General features: G+C 38.5%; 1 protein-coding gene across 29 annotated transcripts in view; it reads left to right on the top strand.

Annotated features, from left to right (window-relative positions):
• FBXO30 (F-box protein 30) overlaps window positions 1-3709 on the top strand; it is a 36113-nt gene extending 32404 nt beyond the window's left edge. For all 29 annotated transcript variants that reach the window (XM_046939085.1, XM_046939094.1, XM_046939091.1 and 26 more), the window contains one exon: window positions 781-3709. In XM_046939085.1, coding sequence (XP_046795041.1) covers window positions 781-984 — 204 coding nt within the window. In that variant the 3' untranslated portion in view covers window positions 985-3709. The remainder of the gene's footprint in view (window positions 1-780) is intronic.
• Window positions 3710-17153: the final 13444 nt, after the last annotated feature.

Raw genomic sequence — 17153 nt, 5'->3', positions numbered from 1 at the left:
TGATACAACATAACCTTCAAGAAACAGATTATCATATAGAATAGTTAGCAAAAATGGCTAGCAGGTTGGTTCAATTTTCCACGTACTTCAAGAAGTAGAAATAATGTCTTCCTATTTTTATCTGGTGTAAATTAACATTTTAAAATCTTGAGAAAACTCAAGAAAAGGTTTTAGCTTTTAGCTCATTATTTTCTTGAGTATTTAAAAAAACCTTAAAAGTGGGAAAGTTGCCTACAGAGTTTGCATCTCTTGCATATATTCTGTTTTAAGCAATTTTGCTTTTTGTTCAACTGTTCAGGTCTTATTTGTTGTCATGATAGAGTGCCTTAAGTATGAAAATTACTTTTAAAACCTTCAGGTGACCTTTGTAAATTGTTTCTCAGTCTTCCCACCCTCCAAAGTGCATAGTATCCGCAGCAATCATTTGGAATTGTGGAAGCTGATCTTCTCACAAATGGATAATTTTCTAATGAAGTTACCAATCATGACCAGTGCAGATGATTATGCAGCACTTTATCATTTAACTTCTGACAGCACCTACTTTGTAGGCACACGCTAAAAGTTATTGCTTGGCTTTTACTTGAACTCTCCAGTGTTCAGAGCTAACTGGTGTAATCTGAATCAGCCTGAAACTGACTATCCAAAATTTGGACTTGCGTGGCTTTGTCATATTGATTTTTATAGATCCAAAACATGTCTTGAAAGTATAGCACAAACATTTAATCTCCTGAGTTCAGATATCTTAAAACATTTTGAGCCTGTGTACAACTTGTTTTCTAGGTTTGGCGGTTCAGTACAGCCTTCTGTACTGTGAATGAGTGGAAGTTTGCTGACATCGTAAGCATGGCTGACCACCTGAAGAAATGTAGCTATAATGCTGTAGAGAGAAGAGAGGAGGCTGTTCCACTGCCATGTATGTGTGTAACACGAGAACTCACTAAAGAAGGACGTTCACTGCGTTCTGTTTTGAAACCTGTACTTTAAATATTGCAGCCACTCCAATTGCACATACACTCAAGCACCTGATATAACCTTGGTAATATTACGTGACACTTTATTAATGTACTAAAGATACTTTCTAGCTAAATCTACTCTGTCACTATGTATATAAGGTTTGAAGTGACATTTATTTTTTATAATACTGTTTAGCTGGAAAGTAATGAAAGTTGCCTTAACGTTTGAAAAATTTGGAACTTGCTGGACAGGGTAGTTTTATCTAACTTATGTAATTTAAAAAAGGAATCCTAAGGTGTGTTTTGTTTATTCACTGGTGCCCATGTTGCTGTTGACTGATGACATTTCAAAAATGGCCTCTAAATGGTATGCACGTTTAGATAGGAAACACTGAATCGTACTGAGACAAAATCAGTTTTTTCTTAACAAATTATAATCCAAATATTTGAAAGATGAGGAAGAATTAAAGACTTCATGGTAGATATCTCAAACACTCAGCATTGAAGCGCATCTTTAGTCATGAAATCAGTGTTCTACTGCTGTTCCTAATTAACAGGTGAACTAGGATAAGCTTTTAAACAATTTTTTTTAGGGATTATCTAAGTGAGCTCAGATTTACAGCAGCTTAATTTTTAGTACAACTTTCTTTTGACATGTCAAAAATGATTACTTTTCTTCTGAGCTATTAACAGCTACATCACTTACGGGAGCAAAACTTTTAGAGCTAAAAACATGGAATGCTAGTTTTTATTCTCGCACCTACAATGACATCTGATTTAAAATGTTTCTCCTTGTCCTGCAGTTGGCTGAGGGTTAAATTGCTTGAGCAGTCAGAAATTCAAAGTATGTGATGAACATTTATGAACTTATAATGCAGCTAATGAAAGGGCTTTACTTGTTTTATGGTATCGTGAGATGTATTGTCTCCTTTTCTGTTAATTTGTCTAGAAAAATGCTGCTTTTTTTTGAGGAGCATTTTAAATTACTGGTATGTGTATCAAATGTATCATCTTCATAAGATGAGACATGATTTGTTAATTGCATAAAGCATATCAGAAATGTCTATTCAACCACATCTGTTAAATGAACAACTCCAGTTTGTATCCAGTCTTCCATAATAAAAGATCTTGCAAAGCATTTGTGAATAGGGAATACATGCTATGAAAAATGCCCTGGTATAGCAAAACTGTAATTACTTGAACTGACTTTCCAACTTGTTTGTATTAATGTTGGTGTCTCTAGCTTGTTGCACTTAGCAACTGTGCCACAAAGCTAAAACAGAAACAGACCAGAGCTTAGAACAAAGAAATACAGTACGTGTTTCCATTATAGGAAAAAATAAGAGATTAGTAAGGAGGAGATGTTTACAAAAATGGCTAAATTTATTCCTTGTAAATTCTGTACTGGACAGTTGTTTATGGCTAGTCTGGCTGCAGTTCACAACTTTGGTATCTGTGCGTTTCCCTTTCTGGGTCCGGTCCAGCTAAACATTCACTGCCTTTTTCTATCCAGAGTGCTAAGGGTGCCCAGGAAAAAAAAAAAAAGAATCTAATCCTTTAGTGCCATGAGTTTAAATTACAAGAGCTCAAACAGAAGCTCTGCCTGGATCCTGAAGCAACGAGTTCTCTTTCCACTCCTTCTCTTTTTTTTTTTTTGGTTGAAGGGAAGAATTGAGTAAACCTACCAGAGAAGTCAGCAGTATTTGTGGTAATTCTTAGCTGTTACCACAGTTATGTGGAAAGGGGAATCAGAAAAGGAGGAGAATCTTTTGTACGGATCTGACCAACTGGGTTTTAGGCAGGAATTAAAAAATATAACTAAATAAATAACAATACAAAATAAAAACAACAACCCTATTCTCTTAGGGCATTGAAGTGCTTACTTACCCACAGATTCTTCAGTACAAGGCAGGAGAGAGACTTTAATCAGTTCTATCTTTTAGCTCTAATGGCTCCTTGCTTCTGCTCTCCAGTGTTTAAAAGTAGTTGTGATTGGAGGGATCCTGACTGCTGAGGAGCTTATGGTCAAGTTTATGGCAAAATCTACTTTAAAACATCCGTCTTGGTCAGCAGTGTGGTGGTTTTGGTACTTGGCATTCTTTGGAACTACCCAAAACCCTGATAAGCGATGGTAGGCGGGCGTGTATCTTCGTTCCTTAGGAAAAGAGGGTATCCAGTTGTAGGAGCTGGTGTTGGTAGAATCTCACTTGTAGCACAGTGCAGATCTACATCTAAAGTATCTGTTGTTGTTTTATTAAAATGAACTTTTTAAGTACTCAGTGTTCTTCTTAAGAAATAACACTATTTCTCAATTCATGCACTTTTGTTTTCAAATGTAGATACAGGCTTTTTTGTTGTTGTTAAATTAGTTTTATTTTTTACAAGAATCCAGAGCTATTAAAATTATCAATGTTGTAAACAAAATCTCTGCCTTGTAAACTGCTGCAAATGCAGGAATACAATATAGCTAGGATAAAACTTTTTTTTTTTTTACACTGCTATGCAGTTCATAAAACATCTATGGTGTATAGTCAGTCTATCAAAATGTGGCTTGTTCACATTTGCCCTTGAATTTTAAAAACTTCTCCCTTTCCTGGTACATCTTCCTTACAGCATACATAGACAGCTGTTCCAGTCTTTCTTTTACTTGATACCACGTTGCTACTTTGTTTAAAATATGTTTTCAATCATTATGCAATATTTTTTTTTGCAATGTCTGTTAAAATCCTAATAAAACTTTTGGAGTTTCTCTTTTAGTATGACTCTTGTTTTTGAAAGCTTTCCACCAGCATTTCAGTGTTCAGATATGGTGCTCAATGCTCGCCTGTAGGATTTCACTAAATACTTGAAAAGTCAAATTACATCAAGGAACCTATTTACAAATATCTAAACATTGCATCATTTGCAAGAAATTAATATACATCCACTTCACGTTGAAGATCAGTCATTTCTTTTCCGACTGTAGACCTGTTTCTATTGTTTTGGTCTATTAAATGGTATAGATTTTCTTCCACAATTAAAGATTCAACTATATAGCACCTACTCTTACTGTACCTGCAGGTTTTTTTCTGAATAATAAGTCAGAAAGATTATCTGATGAAGATTATAGAGTTTTACGATACTTCTTTGCGAAGAACATTTTCAGTGTATTGTTTCATTTAGACTTCTTCTGTAGAAAGCTCTTGCTTGAAGTAGTCCACAAGCAAAAAATCTAGGGTGGCTTTTAGAGAACAGTTGTAGTTCTGATTGTTTATGGAATGGCAAAACAACACAAAACAACACAAAACAAAACCTCAGTAAAGTCATACAATCATTAAGGTTGGAGTGGAAGACTCTGTCCAAGAATTGATTGTTGGCCCTGCAGTTTGCTAGCGTGAATAAATTGACCATCTTAAAAAGTAAAAATGTACCTATACTACGTAACTCTGATAACTAATAAATGAATCTGAACTGTGCTCAGTAATGTGCTGTGGCTCACGGTTTGTTCAACCACCAGTACATATTTGGGGCTGTTTTATTTTTTGTACAAGTGTACCTGAGGTGCTGTGTTTAGCCTTTTGTACTTTCCTTTCCATAAGTCTATTCAGGCATACTGCTAGGTAAGGAAATCATTTTTGTCTTGCTTTACTTTCCTTGATGCCTCAAGTATTCCAGAAGATTTGCCTTTTACTAGTTTTTAAATGTCCTTATAAAACGGTCTTCATAGGTTCTTACATGGTGAATGCACTTTACCAAACAAAGGTTTAAATTAAATGGAAAGTTTGATGCTTGCTGTAATAACAGAAAGGTGATTCAAATTCTTACAGTCAAAAGGGCTGCTCAGGCATCTTTGATCATCTTCTGATGAACAAAGTGCGGTGGTTGTTAAGAGCATGGAGAGAATACCACATTCAGCTACTGTTTATACAAGTTATGGCATGTAATTAGAGACAGTTTGAAGAATGGGGTTTTCTTAGCATGGCTGTTGTGCATGTGGTGAATATTGTAGAAATCCAAACTAGAGAAGAAAACTGAATGGAGAAATGGGCTCAGCATACTAAAGGCATCCATTTCCAGCATAGAAAATCCCTCTTTTGACTGTTTCTGAGAGTGCAGAAAGCTTCAGGTTTGTACGTTCTGCAACTGTTTGTCAGTCTTTCTATTATAACAGGAGTTACTCTCTGCTACTTTAACTCTATACTACACTTTAGTTATAAACTGTCTTCAAGTTCTATCTGTATTCCCCTATTAAGTATTAGCTATGTTGAATGCAGTTCTCTCTACTGAATACAAATATTGATTTGTTGTAGGTTCTACCTGCTGGTGGTGTCAGAGGCAGTAATTCTTAGGAGTAATAGGACATAAGATCCTTCTGATATGGAGAATTTATCTGCATACTTTCATCAGTTTTTCACAGAAGAGGGGAACAGAGATGTGCTAGGGTATAGAAGGAGCAAAATAAAGAGACCAATAGCTGTCACTTGCTAATAACTTGCTAGTAGAGTGACAGTCTAGAAAACATCTTTAGTCATCATCAGATGAATTACATTACGTGACAGCAGAAGTCCACGGCTCTGTCATTTTGACAAACCAAATTCAGCACCATGTACTGGTAGATATGCAGACTAATAACAGACTTAGGTGGTAGAAAAATGTCTGCAAAATGGGCACGTATGACTTTAATTGCAAAATACAGGAGGAAAACACACAAAAAAACCCACAAGTAAACAAAGCAACTAGCACTGCCTGAGGTATGTTTCACATTAAAGCTAGATTTGTAAAATCAGTCAGAAAAATGTCATTTCTGTCTTATTGATTAGTATTCTGGTGTTTAGTTTCATCCTAAACTATGGTGGCATTTCTTTAAAATCATAAAATGAATATAATATGTATATGATAGAACATTATTTCAGTTTGACAGTGTCATGAAGTAGTATTGCACTGAGTATTTTACAGGGTTAAAATAGTGGAACACAAAAACTAGATTGTAATACGTGCTTTTTAATATTTGCTCTTTTTTTCCCCTCTAAGTTACATTTTCAAGCATGTAAAAAAAGGGGGGGCTGTTTTCAAGTTTGATGTAGTTGAAATGGGGAGAATTCTACCAGCAACATGAGAGTTGAGATTTATTAGTACTTTCACGTGAACATCACAGCAAAGGGGTAGGCAGCAGAACAAAACTAATCCGATTACGTGACCAGTTAGCAAAGGAGCAGTCAAGGGCCTGACATTAATATATGTTGGACTTTGCTCAGAAGTGTTAGAGTTTGACAGTTATGTACAGTGTCATTGTTTGAATATTGTGTGCTTTTTTTTTTTGTATCGTGATTTCATTGTTATGTTCAATACATAATTCTGGAGGCCTTGGCAGCAGATGAGAAGTAATGCGTCAATGAGATTTGAACCTTGGCTAAGGTAAAAACATGGCTGTTATGTACAGTGGCAGCTGTTTATGAGCCTCAGCTGTCAGTGGACACTTCATTCTGTGTTTCAAGTGTGACGGAAGGGATGAGTGGGTACCTCTTTGTCTAAGCAAGGTGGCTTTACTTCTACAGTGAGAAGAATTTCATACGGGACTCACTGTGCACATGGTTTTTGACGCAGATGAGTAGGATGTTTCTTATCACTAGTTTAATCTGATCTGGTCTCATAGCTGGGACATTTTTTTGTTGGTTTTTTTATTGAATCAGAGGCCATCTGCTTCCCTCTGTTGAAGCTAATAGCCTTTTTGATGGCTGTGATTTTAGAAAATTCAGCCTTTATGGTGTCTTTTTTTTTTTTGCATGGTACCCTGCCTTTCCAAAGTAAATGTTTCTCCCTGGGATTCTGTTATACTGCAACTGAAATCAGGAGATCTCCGCCTAACTCACCCTGAGATATGTGTATCTGAGATTCAGGCTTTTCATCTTTGAAGTATAAGGCATGCTTTACTTTGGTATTGCGATTGTGGCAAACATTTAGCAGTGAGGAAGCAGCAATGGTGGCCTCTGAGAAGAGATGGGGCTGCTCCATGCCAAATAATTGGTCCCAGCTGGCTCTGCAATTCACCTCCTGCTGGCCAAAGCTCAGCCTGGCAGCAAATCTGGCGGTTCCTTCGTGAAAACACATTTAGGAAAGGCTAAAGAAGTTACACTGTGTGGCAGCTGAGGGAAAAAGGAGCAGAGAAAAAATGCAAGAAACAGCCTTGTAGACATCCTGCTATTTCCCATTGGATTTGGAAGGGACATACAAGGGTTTGGGAAGATGAGATGCGAGGTTTACTGTTGCTAATTTGTACTATATATGAGACTACAATGTCCCATGACTCAGGAGACAAATGAGCACTACCCCTGCTATATGTGAGGAGGAAGGGCCTGACCACGTCCATCTTCAAATTACATGAAATATTATTCTTTGTCAATTAGTCAAGATAGATGGTAAATTGCTGTGACTACAGATACGGTCTCATTAAAAATGTATTTCTGAATCCCTACTTTAGAGGGAACTTAGGGCACAGCCTGCCTTGTGAATATTCTCTTTGAATTTTAAGGCACTTCTGACTGACAGCAGTTGGATGAACTTAGTGTTAATTATAGTACTTACTGAGACCAACACACAAAGGATTTAAGTAGACTATGTTAGTATTATAGCCAAATGCATTCCCCCAGTAGTTTTGTTATTTCTAATTCTCTCTGTAGCATTAAATGCTGTTCTTTTGTTGTTGATTTTTACGTAAGTGTAAGTGAGATGAACAACAGAAGTCATTATTTTTTTTTCAAAGCCAGTATTCAAATGGTCTGTAAAGTTGCTGTTATGTTTTAAGTGGATGTTCTGACAAATTCATCCATAGTACAACGTGGGTGAGGGGACAAAGAACTTTATTTATTTATTGCTCCCTGCGGACCACGTGGATGTAATCACATCAAAAAGAAGTGAAATGCTAAAGGTATGACATTTGTGTGAGAGCATTCTGTGCTTAATTTGATCAACATATCAGATGATTGTCAGTTTCTATTTCCATGAATTTATGCAGGTGGTAATGTTTGAACAAAGATACGCTACAGTAAAAGCACATATTAATAAATACAGAACATTAAATGTAAGACAAAAATAACTGTTCACCAGCAGTATGGACAGAAATCTAAGTAGAATTTGTTTACTTGGGAAAGAATGCCAGCAACTTGTTTATCTGACTCTGAAGTACTTGAGTGAAAAATGATGCCAGCTGGATTTGTTATGTAAACAAAACTTTCAACAGATTTTTGAGTATTTTGGTCTCAGAAGAACAGGCTTTAGATTGTTAGTAATGGGAATACTTGTGCTGTACGTTTTCATGTTCTGGCATATGGTGATGCTATTAGTAAACGTAGAGAAAAGAGGTGTGCCTGGAGAAAAGAGTGGATTCCATTGACTTCCATGCAGTTTTCAAAGTGTTCTAAACCAGGTCAGAGTGGCTGCCGCTTTAAATGTGTCTCAGTCCTAGCACAAAGTAGTAGTTCTCTAAGTCTGAAATGAGCTCTTGTAGGTGATAATATGCAATTCATCCATCACTCTAGTCAGCTGCCAAGTAACAGTGCAGCAGCTTTCTCTTTATACTTCTCTGCTTGATGACATGTCCCTAAGTAAGAAGCTGTTGTATTTGCAAATGTCTGTGAAAAGCAGAGATTTGCAATGTTCAAGTAGATGCATTTAATACCCAAATTAGTAGCTGAAATTTCATTAACCACTTAAAGTTTTTAGTTGATTATACGTGGACTTGAATGAAAACCGTATTTCTCTGCAAAGAGCTCAGTAGAGAAATACTTAGCGCCTCTACAAGTCTACATAGCCCAGAAAATGAAGCATTTCTTTGTGTTGTTCACTTTATTTTTGTCCATTTCCTTGCACTGTTCTAAAAAATATCCCACTATCTGTCCCCAATGAGACTCCAATTTGAAGTCATATTAGCCTGAATTACATGTGTAAAACGCTATTTCTTAATGGCTTTATAAATAGCAATTAGTTATATTTTCATAAAGTTGTTGAATCGGGGTAAAACAAAAAATTTTACGGGGTAAAAAAATAGAAAAAAAAAGGTATCCTTCTAAAGGCTCAATCCTTTATGTGCTGATAAAATCAACACAAGGTACTGTTTTATCTGTTGCCTCTAATACTTGAAGTCTAGCTTTAGCGTTCTAAATCTGAATGCTTTTCCTAGAGTCACTTTCAATCTTTCTACTGGTAAGTGAAGGCGCTGGCAGCCAGTGTTCTGCATTTTCCATGTTTTAAATAAGAGGAAAGAAACACCCACCTTCTAAGGCTCAGTGTTTTAAACATATCAGAGAACCTCATGAGGTAAGACAGATTGGTTTAAGTTTTCCTTCAGAGGCAGTGAAGACGAGGATGATACAAATACTGATCTGTGCTCTCTCCTTAAAGAATACAAAAATGAGGAGCATTAGAAGATAATTTTCATTCAGCTGTTCCAACAGAAAACCCCACCTTGACTCAGGTATTTTGCCAGGTAAACACCACTCGGCTCAGCTTTTGCAATATTAAGCCTGAAAAGACGTAAGGCTCGAGCTTGTTCAGTAGAGATGTTTTTGGAATAAAAAAATATTGACGTTCTCCTACAGATGGTTGGTGTGTATGAGTGTGGTTAAGTGTGCGATTGCCATCTCATCCGTGGTGCCTTCTGTAGCATGGATTATTCAACCAGCCACACAGTGCAGCACGCTTGGGTTTTTTTTCCAACTATTGAGATTGGCAACTTTGCCAAACTGTTTAGTTCCACCCCACAGCCAACTGGTAGGTAAACAGCAACATGTATCTGTAGATGGTTACTAAGGAAACATGCATATCAACATGCAAATATTAAAGATGCCTTTCATGAGCGTAATCGCTTGTTGGAAACAGTTGAAAACACTCAATTATTTTAGCGTGTTTAAATCTGTCTGTATATTGATAAAATACATATAATTTGAAGGAAACAAATGAGGTGGCTGAAAGCAAAGGTAATATAAGTGGTCTGTTATAGATGAGATACACAGCCAGTAAGTACCTCATTTAATTTATTGCTGTTTCTGACTGAGAACAAACCATTCAGTAGCACTGTAACATTTACCCGGTTGGAACTGACACTCTGAAATTCTGATCATGGAAGCAACAGATGCAGTTTCCACAGCTCAATCTTTTAGAAGTGCTGAGGGATGCAGTTCATATTCTGTGCCATCTAATGCAATCAGATTAGTGAATATTTACAATACTAATTATAAATATATATACATATTCAAACCTACAGTGTATTTGAAAATGCAGGCTTGATTGTTGCTTTCAGTTTAAGTCAGTGGAACTGCAGATGCTTATAAAGGAAATCTAGTCGAGTCATATCTAGCTCATCACCAAGTGCTGTGTTGTGCTGCCGTTGCCAGTTCAGACTGGCCATTGCAGTAGCCTGATAACTTTATTCCCCTTTCCTTTTCTTCCTTAAAAAATATTTTAACCACTGGGATAACTGCAGTTAGTAACAAGTCAAACATACTGATAAATGTATACAGTGTAAATTTTAAACAAGATTAAGTTCTTGAAAACTTGGAACACACAGTTCTACCACATGTACAACACACTACAAAGAAATGTTGGTTGGCTGACAGCAACTCAAGTGCTCAGTTTGCACTGGACTAGCTGAAATGATCTATATATAAATATTTTTTAAAACTCCATTATTTTATGGGCGTGACTTTGAAAAGTAAAAGAGCAGGATTTATTCTACAGATTTCCAAGACAAGGAATTTACTATCAAGCATGAACTAATTCTGTTAACTTAAGAAATCAATTTCACTTATATATGTTTCAGTACAAGGAATCAGCAAGGTGTAAAAGCATGTGATTGCAATTAATAACGTTTGGGGTCATGTGACTTATTCAAGGACTTTTACATGTTGGTCTGTGAATCCGTAGGCATTTCTGATCACATTTATCTCAGAACAGGAGAGGCTTTTAGCAGAAATATTTTTGTAGGACCAAGTCTTCCATAACGATCTTAGCTTGGGATTATTGTGCCTATGTAAGTATGCAGATAATGTAAGGTAATGCAAACCAAGAAGGAATCTAGTTAACTCTATGTGCTCTTCTCCATAAATTTTAAAGCACTGGTGAAGATGAAAGGAGGGATAACAAATTTCAGACAGCTTGTGCAATTGTATTTTCATGCAGTAAGGATCAAAAAGTAAGTACTGACAATGATGTTGTTATTCAAAAATATGTGTGCTCATAACTGTTTGAGGCAATGGAATACATACATGTAATGTACAAGTGTAACTTTTCAAGGAGGATCTTCATACGCTTACAATGAAGTACACTTTCCTGTCCTTCAGAGGCTGTTACAACATTGCTCATTAACATGACAGATTCATTTTCAGGTTCATCTCCAAACTGTTATTCCTTCAAAACAGGTGTGGAGTGGGAGAAATCAATGAGAAGTGGTCAGCTGGTCACTTACAGTCGAGGTACTGCTCCTGAGCAGCCACCTGTGGCTCCTGTTGCTGGAACTGCCCTGAGGAGACTGGCTGTGCTAATGGAAACGCAGCTGTGGGAGAGCTCGAGCTCCAATGGAAACAGGTCACTATGATACAGCAATATACACACGCCAAATTAAGTAGTAGGAGTCCCCTGTCTATGACCTAGTCTCCAAGCTATGCCATACACATCTTCTGGCTCTTGGCTGCAAACTGTTGCCGTGACCTGTGGAAAGTTGCTATGCTTCAAACTGTTTATACTCTCATTCTTGGCTGCACTTCATATTTTCAAGGTGGGTTTTTGTTGTTGCTGTTGTTTATTTTTGTTTTTAAAGCTGGGTGAAAACAGTGTCAAGTAAGTGAATTCAGTAAAGCTTGCCAGATTAGCTGAAATAATGTTTTTTAAAAAGAGAAACGAGAACTCTATAGTTGAAAAATTGGTAAATACAAGAAATCAAGAATATGAGGAAGCTGCAATGTATGGAATAGATACATTGGGTATAATACCATATTAATACACGGAACAGAGATGATGGAGTGGATATTCAAGATCCCTGAACACTGTTGTCTACCTAAGTGTTAAATCTAGCTTTGGCTGGTGGTGCAATTGGTTCTTCTTGTGTGTGGTAGGACAGCTGGGTAGGCAGGGTGATTTCTGGAATTTCTTTTAAATTCCTCCTACCACTTTACCTCTGTTTTAAAGATGATTGCTTGATCTGTTACTCAAGAGTGTTTGTAAAAGGCCAGTTTCAAATGGGGTACCTTATAATGAGTTTAGTATTGCAACCATTTACTGTAACATGCTAAATTGCACTTGAGAACATCAAGGTACTTAGCGGTCATTAAATCTTTACTATCCACTAAGCATTTACTCAAGCCCTCTGAGTAAATCCCTGGCCTGTTTGTGCCAGGCAGAAGGGCCACACTGATGCGAGGGCTGCCAGAGCTCCAGATGGGCTTGGGATGCACCTCACTTGCTGAGGCCATCACTCCAGCACAGATGTACTGTGTAGGGATGGTGGGGCTCAGAGAGCCCATGAGCCAGGGACACCTGGGGAGGCAGAGCCCCCCCTGGGAGCTGGCAGAACTCCAGGGTGTGAACAGAACCACTGCCCCCATGGACAGAGGCAGCCTGGGGAGTGCTGGGCCAGAATGAGTGGTAAGGACATCAGGGGGAGGATGCCACCGGGAGGGGCAGGTACTGATCTCTGGTGACAGAAACAGGATCTAAGGGAACTGCGTGGAGCTGTGTCGGGGCGGGTCAGGTGGGGGTTGGGAAAAGGTTCTTCACCAGAGTGTGGTGGGCATGGAACAGGTCCCCAGGGCGCTGGGGTCACAGCCCCAAGCTGCTGGAGTTCAAGGAGCATTTGGACAATGCTCTGAGACATAAGGTTTGAGTTTTGGGTGGTGCTGTGCGGAGTCAGGAGTCAGACTCGATTCTTAAGGGTCCTTTGAATGTGAGGACAATCTATGGTTCTTCAATTCTGTGATTCCCTGGTGCGGATGTTCCACAAGAAATACATAAGGCTGGCCTAGAGCATCCCTCCAAGAGCTAGGCCAATCATTTTGCTTGAAGCAGGAACTGAGCTGCATTCTGGGTTTGTCTGCAACATTCGTTAATATCTGGGCATTAATGAAACTCATACAGCATACTGAAAGGGCCCTCTGGTGAAATATATTGGGACTTTCTAGTGCTGGGAAGGATACAGAGATGGCTTGTCATTTTTACTGGATTTTGAAAAACAAACCTACTAGAACAGTTATTTCTGTATGTGTTACTGTAATGTTATTGCATATCTATGATTCATGCTGCCCAGTTACTGTTAAAAATAAGAAATTATTATTATTTTTTTAAGGAAATACACTACACAAAACTGCAAAAAAATGATAAAAATCTCCTGCAGTGTCCCATCTATCATTTCAATACTGTTTTCCAACACAATTCCTAACATGGTTAGTCACACTACAATTCTTAGCTTATCCTGCATAAAAGGCTGCTATTAGCACTAAGCAGCTAAAACAGTAAATGGAGTTATCACTCCTCTGAAGCAGTAACTAAAATGAAAAGATTGGAATAGATAAACACTGGTTTATCGGGTAATAGGATCTCAAAGTATTTAAAATTCTTTCTGTCTTCAGATTTTACCACATAACATACATGGATTTCTTATTACAGTGTGCTGCCTCTTTTCTATAATTAAACATTTGGAAATCGCAATAACTCTTTCTCAATATCTTTACAAGAAAGAAAATGACCAAAAAAGGGAGTAAAGTCTAGTCTAGGAAGGAGCACAGCTAATCTAAACATCAGCCAAAACATGCAATTGGGGAAAAAAGAAAAACACATCTAAATGTCATCCCTTCTCCAACCAGATCCTTTTGATATCTGTGTTTTGGTTTTGTTTCTCAAGCTCTGCCTTCGCTACAGATTTCCCTACTTGGAAATATTATTGTTTGAGATCACTGTTCAGCAACAGCAGATAAAGCTGTGCCAGGCAGCAAACAGGCCCAGGGTGTAGAAGTTTACAATCACTAAGGAACACGCGTGCTGCAGGCAGAGGCAGCCTTACCATGGAATTATTAACGTTCATCTGCCACTCCAGTAGCGTCCATTGCCATGTTCTATTTCTATATTTAGTAGACACTTTTCAAATAGGAAAACTGTGGTGAAGATTCAACTCAGAAAGCTGAATTGTGGACTGTCAAACTTCTTGGTTAGTATCTTTATTGTAATTTCAGCCAGCAGTTCTCTCTCTGTAAGTCAGGAATTAACTTTCCAAGTTTCATGAACGCAATACAAGTTTCAAAGCTCTGAGTTCATGAAAGCACCAGGACAATTTTATGTCAGGAAGAGACAGTATAAGAAATCAAAGGGATTTCTGTAGCATAAGGAAAACACAAACATCACTGCATTGCCATTTATTGGTAGATTTGAGGAACACCTAGGCACACAGAGCTGCAGGTCTGAGTATAATGCTACAGCCTACAGAGCCATCAAGGACACAAAGGCACGGTATCAATTACCAGAATCAGACGGGCCACAGTGCTCTCAGATAGTAGTTTATTCCCACATGAATGAAAACAACAGCTTCCGGGACAACTAAAAGCAATTTAATTATTAGGGTTTTGGCATCTTTTATGCCAAAGCTTTCTGAGGGGACCTGTAAGGCATGCTGAGTCGGAACGGGGACTTTTAATATAGCAAAACCAGGAAATGGCCCTGTTTACATTTGTGGCTGTTGAAGATGACCCGCTTACAGGAAAGGCTTTTAGGTTTGAGAACAGCATTGAGGACTGCAGGGAAAGAGTGCTGGTCATGCACTATTAGGATAAGGCATTTTGGCAAAGGAAACTAGCTTATCATTCATTCCTTAGGAGGCTTAGGGCCATGCGTAAAACTAAATTCAGGCTGATAGCAATGGCCGAAAAGTGAAAGTATTTCTTCAATTCCTGCAATATCCAACTACAGTAGCAGTAGCTCTCTATTGCCCCTTCAGCCTTTGACTCTTCGATAAAACACCAGTTCAGAGATGAGAAATCCATAGACCACACAAAGCTGGCAGTGAACCATTTACTTCTGAGCTTGAAGCCAAACCTTATGGTACTTACATAGTCTTACTTACATGGTCTTAGATCTAAGAATGACCCATATCATCCTGTCTACAAACCTCACCCTGTCTACACCTCACAGTTTGGGAGTATTCATCAATAAAACCTGTTTTTCTATCCCTGCTGTTCCTAACCCATAGAACCCCAGAGTCGCAGACAGTCTCCACTTGTAGCTCTTATCTCAATCATGCAGGAACCAGAAATAAATCACTTCTCAGCCCTTCTTGTTTTATCTCTCAATGTTAGCCCTATATCTATATTACAGTATTATAATCACAGTCAGAAAACCTACAGCCACCTGAGAAACAATCCAGTTTGTTGAAAATCCAAGACCTTCAGTCCTCACTTACTACTTTGCCAAAACTGCCCCTCATTTTTTAGGTATAGCCTGGAGACCCATAACTAATAAACACTCATCTACCTCTCTCAGCCCCAACGCTTATCCTGAGTGGTTTTTTGAGGAAAGTTTAGGAACTCAAGCATGTCACTCCCTGCTATTTTTAGCCTTAATTCAACACCCAATGCTGGTGCACACAAAATGGATTATGGTGGAATATGGAAAAGAAATGGACCAAATTATTTTTACAACTAGTATTCTGAACAAGACTAAGAAAATATTTTTAGTTGCTTCACCTGCAGGTCTGCGATGAGGGTTTGGTGCATAAAGGCACAAAGTTAAGCTTTTTTAAAGGTACACGTGCGTTGCAGGTCTTTTACATTAAGGTTTATTCAACAGCCAGGAGTTAAATTATCAGATGCATTGCTGGATCCTGCAGCTTCTTAGCTCAAATAGTGCCTGGAATGAACAGCTGCATATCACAGAGTTACTATGGTGGGAGAAGACCTCTAAATCATTCAGTCCAGCCATCAACCCACTACCACCATACCACTAACCCATGTCCTTCACTGCCACATCCACCCTTTTCTTGAACACCTCCAGGAATGGTGACTCCATCACCTCTCTGGGGTTTTATGTAGATACAAGATGCTTTTAGGGCTTGATCTTTATCATGCTTGATCTTTGGGGTAGAAAATCTAAGTTTATCATTACTCTCTGTATTGCCCCTAATACTAAAATGAAAGTGTATGCTACAAGGGTAGATATTTGGAAGATAAGTATGGGATAGGTTACAGGTAACTTGACTGTAAGATTGAGCAAAAACAAGGATTAAAATGTATTGCTTTGTTCCACAAAAGCAACAGGGCTAGGAGGATGGCTAGTGCTAACAGAAATACATGGAGGACTGCCAGAATCCCCTTCACTTTGGTTATGTCTGGAACAGTGGTGGCGTATCACTTACAAAAGTTGAATCAGGATCAGTGAAAATGAGCTCAAGCATTCTTAAAAATAAATTTGGCAGTACATACTCTTCAGTGTGTCATCACCACTGAACACAGGAAACAAGCAGCCACCTTTTGAGGCAGGATTTCTTTTGACTCACTGAAAGGCCTTCATCCTGTTCCCAGAACTTGACCTAAATAAAGCTACTACTTCTCTGTTTCTGTCTTTAAAACGCTTCTGAAATGGGTGTATTCAGACAAGGACTGTCCTGTAAATGGTTGGATCGCATCCCTTCCCTCAGTCTTTGCAAGGCCTGAATACTGCTCCATGTAGGAGTTGCCAAATTACAGCCAGAAGGGCAAGCCAGAACGCAGGCAATTGGGAGCTGCACAATTTTTAAAGAGCTGTCTCCCACCTGCTGCCCCCAACGTCCCTCACATTTCTGGTCTCACCATGGCTGGCGTCTGCCTGCCTACAGAGGAGGTCTAACTATCATGAGCACTAAGCACGTTATTTGGGACCAAACCTTGAGACTGTCTGTAACGCTGCAGATGTGGCAGTGATTTAACGAGGTGTTTGCTGCACTAAATTAAGTCTCTCCAGAGTAATTGCGGCAGCTTCGTTTAACAAAGCAGTAACACTTGCTGAAGTCAATATACGTAACGTGCAACCTCAGTTCATTATTTACCTGCTGAGATCAGTCATTGACGCATTGAATACCCCGAGTTGGAAGGGACCCACAAGGATCACCGAATCCACCGAGTCCACACAGGATCACCCTAGCTCCACACAGCACCTCCCAAAATCAAACCCTATGAGAGCAACGTCCAAACACTCCTTGAACTCTGGCATTTG

Source organism: Gallus gallus, chromosome 3 (assembly GCF_016699485.2).
Source record: "Gallus gallus isolate bGalGal1 chromosome 3, bGalGal1.mat.broiler.GRCg7b, whole genome shotgun sequence".
Lineage (NCBI taxonomy): Eukaryota > Metazoa > Chordata > Aves > Galliformes > Phasianidae > Gallus > Gallus gallus.
Note: the sequence above shows the minus strand (reverse complement) of the source record. Positions and strands in the feature narration are given on the sequence as shown.